The sequence below is a fragment of the Nerophis lumbriciformis genome, linkage group LG35 (genome assembly GCF_033978685.3).
Source record: "Nerophis lumbriciformis linkage group LG35, RoL_Nlum_v2.1, whole genome shotgun sequence".
Lineage (NCBI taxonomy): Eukaryota > Metazoa > Chordata > Actinopteri > Syngnathiformes > Syngnathidae > Nerophis > Nerophis lumbriciformis.
The window spans coordinates 501,270-509,897 of record NC_084582.2 but is presented as its reverse complement, the minus strand read 5'-3'; the positions used below and the strand labels follow the sequence as shown (position 1 = coordinate 509,897).

Genomic DNA, 8,628 nt, shown 5'->3' with positions numbered 1-8,628 from the left:
TCTTCAGCTCTCGCTGGATCGGTTCGCAGCCGAGTGTGAAGCGACTGGGATGAGAATCAGCACCTCCAAGTCCGAGTCCATGGTTCTCGCCCGGAAAAGGGTGGAGTGCCATCTCCGGGTTGGGGAGGAGATCTTGCCCCAAGTGGAGGAGTTCAAGTACCTCGGAGTCTTGTTCACGAGTGAGGGAAGAGTGAATCGTGAGATCGACAGGCGGATCGGTGCGGCGTCTTCAGTAATGCGGACGCTGTATCGATCCGTTGTGGTGAAGAAGGAGCTGAGCCGGAAGGCAAAGCTCTCAATTTATCGGTCGATCTACGTTCCCATCCTCACCTATGGTCATGAGCTTTGGGTTATGACCGAAAGGACAAGATCACGGGTACAAGCGGCCGAAATGAGTTTCCTCCGCCGGGTGGCGGGGCTCTCCCTTAGAGATAGGGTGAGAAGCTCTGTCATCCGGGGGGAGCTCAAAGTAAAGCCGCTGCTCCTCCACATGGAGAGGAGCCAGATGAGGTGGTTCGGGCATCTGGTCAGGATGCCACCCGAACGCCTCCCTAGGGAGGTGTTTAGGGCACGTCCGACCGGTAGGAGGCCACGGGGAAGACCCAGGACATGTTGGGAAGACTATATATCCCAGCTGGCCTGGGAACGCCTCGGGGTCCCACAGGAAGAGCTGGACGAAGTGGCTGGGGAGAGGGAAGTCTGGGCTTTCCTACTTAGGCTGCTGCCCCCGCGACCCGACCTCGGATAAGCGGAAGAAGATGGATGGATGGATGGATGGTTTATCCACATTCATGTATATTTTCTAATTATTTACATGTTTTGTTGTTTTATTGTGTTTTTGCGATTAAAAACAAGCAGATAAACTGTGCACTTAAGATGTGACTTTAAGGTTTTACTACTTACGTATAAAATACTACACGGTCTAGCTCCGTCCTATCTTGTCGATTGCATTGTACCATATGTCCCGGCAAGAAATCTGTGTTCAAAGAACTCCGGCTTATTAGTGATTCCCAGAGCCCAAAAAAAGTCTGCGGGCTATAGAGCGTTTTCTATTGGGGCTCCAGTACTATGGAATGCCCTCCCGGTAACAATTAGAGATGCTACCTCAGTAGAAGCATTTAAGTCCCATCTTAAAACTCATTTGTATACTCTAGCCTTTAAATAGACCCCCTTTTTAGACCAGTTGATCTGCCGTTTCTTTTCTTTTCTCCTCTGCTCCCCTCTTCCTTGTGGAGGGGGGGGGCACAGGTCCGGTGGCCATGGATGAAGTGCTGGCTGTCCAGAGTCGGGACCCGGGGTGGACCACTCGCCTGTGTATCGGCTGGGAACATCTCTGTGCTGCTGACCCGTCTCCGCTTGGGATGGTGTCCTGCTGGCCCCACTATGGACTGGACTCTTACTATTATGTTGGATCCACTATGGACTGGACTCTTACTATTATGTTAGATCCACTATGGACTGGACTCTCACAATATTATGTCAGACCCACTCGACATCCATTGCATTCGGTCTCCCCTAGAGGGGGGGGGGGGGGGGGGGATTACCCACATATGCAGTCCTCTCCAAGGTTTCTCATAGTCATTCACATCGATGTCCCACCACTGGGGTGAGTTTTTCCTTGCCCTTATGTGGGCTCTGTACCGAGGATGTCGTCGTGGCTTGTGCAGCCCTTTGAGACACTTGTGATTTAGGGCTATATAAATAAACATTGATTGATTGATCCACATTCATGTATATTTTCTAATTATTTACATATGTTTTGTTGTTTTTGCGATTAAGAACAAGCAGATAAACTAATGTAGCAAAAACCGAACAAAAAAACCAACAGATTATTGTTGTAAAGCTTGTTCCATATTCGGTGATTCTTTTTTAAATGGATTTTAGTTTTGCATTGGTTTCTTCAGTTTGGGTGTGCCTAATGTTGTGGCTGGGAGTACATTCTAAATACGACCATATAGAAATGCAAATGAATACAAAATGCGTCATGGTAGAACATATGATCACAAATTGTTATTGTAATAATTATTATTGTATATTAAAAGAAGGAATTGCATGTGACCAGAAGTGGGACACCTAAAATAAGCTCCATAGAAGTCCAAAGTTGTCCCTGCTCGGCCTCCGTACTCCCAGCCTCTTCTGGGAGTGTCGGGGACGCGCCTCCTCCATCCGCAGCAGGCCGCAGGCACGCGCACCGACGCACCTGGCCTGACTCTAGACTCACATTGATAAACAAGACGTTGACTTTGCAGGACAGCATCGCAACCGCTAAGCCCCTCCTACTTCCGGCCGGAGGATGACTGATGGACACCTGTCAACGGGGGGCTACACGCGGCTAAACTGCAAGAATGGTGGCTATCACCTCCAGATCCTCCCGGACGGGACAGTCACGGGACAGAGGAACGAGACGGACGTTCACGGTAGGTGATGCGTTCAGGTGCCGTCCACACTCATGCAGATAAAAACCAAACTAACAAAGTAAAATGACACATTAATATTAGAAGCATTTTATTCGCAGTCCAAATATTTCTTCTTTTCGTTACTTCGATGAGCAAAAAATAACAATATAGTCAAATGTAATAATGATTAATGGTTCATTTGAGATAAGATGGAGTGGTGTTCGAAATATGGGTCATTATTATTGTTTACCAACAAACTGCTTTGGGAATAATACATTAGACTTTTAATTTGAAGGGTCTCAATGACACACAAAAAAACAACATTTATTATTAATTTAGTTTTTTTTAGCACAACATAACACATTTCTTAAGCGCAAAAATTATGCCTAAATTTGTGAAGCTGAATTTTCATTTGCACTTTCATTTTATTGACAGTTTAGTTAAAAAAAACAATTATTGATTTATTTTATTTTAGCACAACATAACCCACTTCTTAAGCGAAAAATTATGACTAAATTTGTGAAGCTGAATTTTCATTTGCACTTTCATTTTACTGACAATTATTTTTTTTTTAAACATTTATTATTAATTTTTTTTTTTTTTAGCACAACATAACACATTTCTTAAGCGCAAACATTATGACTAAATTTGGAAAGCTGCATTTTATTGAAAGTTTAGTTAAAAAAAAACATTTATTATTAATTTATATTTTTTTTAGCACAACATAACACATTTCTTAAGCGCAAGAATTATGACTAAATTTGTGAAGCTGAATTTTCATTTGCACTTTAATTTTATTGACAGTTTAGTTAAAAAATAACAATTATTATTGATTTATTTTATTTTAGCACAACATAACCCATTTCTTAAGCGATAAATTATGACTAAATTTGTGAAGCTGAATTTTCATTTGCACTTTCATTTTATTGCCAGTTTATTTAAAAAAAAACATTTATTATTAATTTAGTTTTTTTTTAGCACAACATAACACATTTCTTAAGCGCAAAAATTATGACTAAATTTGGAAAGCTGCATTTTATTGACAGTTTAGTTAAAATACATTTATTATTAATTTAGTTTTTTTTAGCACAACATAACACATTTCTTAAGTGCAAAAATGATGACTAAATTTGTAAAGCTGCTTTTTCATTTGCACTTTCATTTTATTGACAGTTTAGTTAAAAAAAACTTTTATTAATTTAGTTTTTTTTAGCACAACATAACACATTTCTTAAGCACAAAGATTATGAATAAATTTGGGAAGCTGAATTTTCATTTGCACTTTCATTTTATTGACAGTTTAGTTAAATAAAACATTTATTATTGATTTATTTTTATTTTAGCACAACATAACCCATTTCCTAAGCGCAAAAATGATGACTAAATTTGTGAAGCTGAATTTTAAGTTGCACTTTCATTTTATAGACAGTTTAGTTAAAATACATTTATTATTCATTTTGGGTTTTTTTAGCACAACATAACACATTTCTTAAGTGCAAAAATGATGACTAAATTTGTGCAGCTGAATTTTAAGTTGCACTTTCATTTTATTGACAGTTTAGTTAAAAACATCCATCCATCCATTTTCTACCGCTTATTCCCTTTTGGGGTCGCGGGGGGCGCTGGAGCCTATCTCAGCTACAATCGGGCGGAAGGCGGGGTACACCCTGGACAAGTCGCCACCTCATCGCAGGGCCAACACAGATAGACAGACAACATTCACACTCACATTCACACACTAGGGCCAATTTAGTGTTGCCAATCAACCTATCCCCAGGTGCATGTCTTTGGAGGTGGGAGGAAGCCGGAGTACCCGGAGGGAACCCACGCAGTCACGGGGAGAACATGCAAACTCCACACAGAAAGATCCCGAGCCCGGGATTGAACCCAAGACTACTCAGGACCTTCGTATTGTGAGGCAGATGCACTAACCCCTCTGCCACCGTGAAGCCCTAGTTAAAAACATTTATTATTAATTTTGTTTTTTTTTAGCACAGCATAACACATTTCTTAAGTGCAAAAATGATGACTAAATTTGTAAAGCTGCATTTTCATTTGCACTTTCATTTTATTGACAGTTTAGTTAAAAAAAACATTTATTATTGATTTATTTTATTTTAGCACAACATAACCCATTTATTAAGCGCAAAAATTATGACTGAATTTGTGAAGCTTAATTTTCATTGCACTTTTATTTTATTGACAGTTTAATTAAAAAAAACACATTTATTATTAATTTAGTTTTTTTTTTAGCACAACATAACATTAAACGCAAAAATTATGAATACATTTGTGAAGCTGAATTTTCATTTGCACTTTCATTTTATTGACAATTTAGTTTAAAAAAAACATTTATTATTGATTTATTTTATTTTAGCACAACCTAACCCATTTCCTAAGCACAAAAATTATGACTAAATTTGTGAAGCTGAATTTTAAGTTTCACTTTCATTTTATTGACAGTTTAGTTAAAATACATTTATTATTAATTTAGTTTTTTTTAGCACAACATAACACATTTCTTAAGTGCAAAAATGATGACTAAATTTGTAAAGTTGCATTTTCATTTGCACTTTCATTTCATTGAGTTTAGTTAAAAAAAACTTTTATTAATTTAGTTTTTTTAGCACAACATAACACATTTCTTAAGTGCAAAAATGATGACTAAATTTGTAAAGCTGCATTTTCATTTGCACTTTCATTTCATTGAGTTTAGTTAAAAAAAACTTTTATTAATTTAGTTTTTTTTAGCACAACATAACACATTTCTTAAGCACAAAAAGTATGAATAAATTTGTGAAGCTGAATTTTAAGTTGCACTTTCATTTTATTGACGGTTTAGTTAAAATACATTTATTATTAATTGTGTTTTTTTAGCACAACATAACACATTTCTTAAGTGCAAAAATGATGACTAAATTTGTAAAGCTGCAATTTCATTTTATTGACAGTTTAGTTAAAAAAAACATTTATTATTAATTTAGTTTTTTTTTAGCACAACATAACATTTCTTAAGCGCAAAAATTATGACTAAATTTGTGAAGCTTAATTTTCATTGCACTTTCATTTTATTGACAGTGAAGTTAAAAAAACACATTTATTATTAATTTATGTGTTTTCTTTAGCACAACATATTTCTTAAGCGCAAAAATTATGACTAAATTTGTGAAGCTGAATTTTCATTTGCACTTTCATTTTATTGACAGTTTAGTTAAAAAAACATTATTTAGTTTTTTTTTAGCTCAACATAACACATTTCTTAAGTGCAAAAATTATGACTAAATTTGTAAAGCTGCATTTTCATTTGCACTTTCATTTTATTGACAGTTTAGTTAAAATAAAATGTATTCTTAATTTAGTTTATTTTAGCACAACATAATACATATTGTATGTAAATGTAGTGTTTATTTCGTTAGTGCTTCTTCTAATCAGCCTGACCTAAGCCTAAGGTTTATTTGTTAAATGACTAATAATCTTTGTGATGGACACATGCTTTTATACCATTTGACAAGGTGGTAAACTGTGTGTAGGTTAGATATGTTTGAATATGATCCAAATCAAGAATAAAATAACAAATTCCTATCAGGAGTTGTAATGTAAATCTATATTTAATGTTTCTGCGCGGGCCGGTAGCAAATGTGTCACGGACCGGTAGCGGTCCACGGACTGGTGATTGGGGACCACTGCTCTAAACTGTCCATAATGTGATGAAGTGATTGACATTAAGTGACATTTTAAGACTCTCGCCTAAAAGTGGGTAACCAAAGGCGACATGTTCCTTGTTTTGTTGGATTATTTGCAGTAGTTCTAAGGCTGACAGCTGTGGCCCCGGGTGTTGTGGTCATCCAAGGCCGCCAAACAGGCCGATTTTTGGCCATGAGCGACGAGGGCCGCTTGTACTCGACGGTGAGTAATTGTGATCGCCTGATGTCTCACGTTTCATTGGAACTCATGTGGTGATGACGATGATGATAACGATATTTGCGTCTCCGCAGCTTAACGCTAACGATGAGTGTTGCTTCCTGGAGAGGGTGGAGGAGAACTTCTACAACACCTATCAGTCTCAGAAGTATGAGGAGAGGAAATGGTACGTGGCCTTGAAGAAGAACGGCAAGCCTAAGCTGGGTTCCAGAACTCACATTGGACAAAACGCCATCTTTTTTCTCCCCCGCAAGTTGGGGGCGGACCCCGGCACGCAGTGACCAACCAGGCGTCACGCAGGCTTTCCAACAAAAAGAGGCCTTCTATTTTCATTTGTATGCAAAAATACTTCAAAACATGTGTGAAATGTGTAATATTTCCGACTAAGATATATATTATGTAATTATATTATTTATAATATTTCAACAGTCTACTCTATAAGAGTCTTACTTGTGCTAACTGACGATTTTGCTGCCATCTAGCGGCTATAATGTGAATTGCACGCCACTAACAGCACTTTAAAAACCTATAATGTACATACAATTACATATATGTCTAACACTACACCCTCAAGTCTAGCCTACTAATCAGATAGTCACTAATTGATTGATATTCGACATTCACGTATTAACAACCTATAGCGGTGTTTTTCAACGACTGTTGCGACCAGAGGTGGGTAGATTAGCCAGAAATTGTACTCTAGTAAGAGTACTGTTACTTTAGAGATGTATTACTCAAGTAAAAGTAAGGAGTAGTCACCCAAATATTTACTTGAGTAAAAGTAAAAAGGATGTTCAAGTACTGAGTAACTGATGAGTAACCTGTTCGTTTAATGACTGCAAAAAATAATGCACAAAAACATAAAAATAGCAATGAGCAAATTCAGAGCCAGGAATATCTCTTAAGCAACTAAAACAATAATATATATTAATTAATAATACATTAACATAAAAAAAATTAAGGCAAATTTAGCCAAAATAACTTAACAGCACCATAGGCTCAGTAGGCAGAGATTACAAAGGAAAATAACAAGTTAGCCTTTACACAAACCATAAACTGATAGGTGTGGGCTGCACCTGGGAACACACTGTGCACTTCTGATTGGTGCTTCTATGCATGCGTGTGTGTCTCTGTCTGTCTATGAGGCTGCAGTGTGATAATAAATGTCCCCACACGATGTACATTTGACAGTGATTCATAGCAGGGAAGCTAACAGCAGCCTACGGTGACAGCCAAAATATCTACTAACGTTACTTACCGCCATGTGCTTCCTCAAATTTGACGTTGAGTTCATGTAAGCTTAAGCTTGTTAATCATGTGACCGCCTGGCTCTGTTTGATTGGTGAAACGGAGTCAAACGTCACCAGTGACTGCATTTGATTGGTGAAACGCAAGCATGCGATAGATCCTACTTTGAAGGTCTGTCTGACAAACCAAAACAAACAAAGCGTGCATTAACAGATGGATAAAAATCAGTAGCGAGTAGCGAGCTGAATGTAGATAAATGGAGCGGAGTAAAAGTAGAGTTTCTTCTCTATAAATATACTCAAGTAAAAGTAAACGTATGTTGCATTAAAACTACTCTTAGAAGTACAATTTATCCCAAAAGTTACTCAAGTAGATGTAACGGAGTAAATGTAGCGCGTTACTACCCACCTCTGGCCGCGACACTAGTGTACCGTGAGATATTGTCTGGTGTGCCTATTTGGGTGAAAAATATTTTTTTGCAAACCAGTAATTAAAATCCGCAAATGTGTCGTTGTTGAGTGTCGGTGCTGTCTAGAGCTCGGCAGAGTAACCGTGTAATACTCTTCCATATCAGTAGGTGGCAGCAGGTAGCTAATTGCTTTGTAGACGTCGGGAACATGGTTTGTGGTGATCACAATATGCGGGAGGCATCCTGTGGGTAAAAAAAAGTATCTAACATTTAAACCAAAAATAAACAAAAAAGCGAGTGCCGCTAAGAAAAGGCATTGAAGCAACACAAAACTAAAACTGAACTGGCTGCAAAGTAAACAAAAATAGAATGCTGGACGACAGCAAAGACTTACAGCGTGTGGAGCAGCAGAAAAAAAACATTGTAATGTGTTAACTTGTGAATCAAAGTGTACATTTTGAAGAATAAAGGTAATTACTAATTAAAGAAGTCACTAATTTATAGATATTAGACATTGGCAAAATAACAGTTTGCATCTCCACTGAGCTAATAGGCTAAGCAGTTAGCTACTAACACCTCGCGAAGTAAACAAAATATCTAAAACACCTCATTGTCGATTATGTGTTCATTAACCTGTTGAACATACTTGCCAAC

General features: G+C 37.6%; 1 protein-coding gene across 1 annotated transcript; it reads left to right on the top strand.

Annotated features, from left to right (window-relative positions):
- The first annotated feature begins 2,199 nt into the window (after positions 1 to 2,199).
- Positions 2,200 to 8,628, top strand: fgf1a (fibroblast growth factor 1a). Its single transcript, XM_061927888.2, has 3 exons — positions 2,200 to 2,417; positions 6,199 to 6,302; positions 6,392 to 8,628. The coding sequence occupies exons 1-3, from the start codon at positions 2,294 to 2,296 to the stop codon at positions 6,596 to 6,598; spliced, it is 435 nt and encodes a 144-aa protein (XP_061783872.1). The 5' UTR covers positions 2,200 to 2,293; the 3' UTR covers positions 6,599 to 8,628.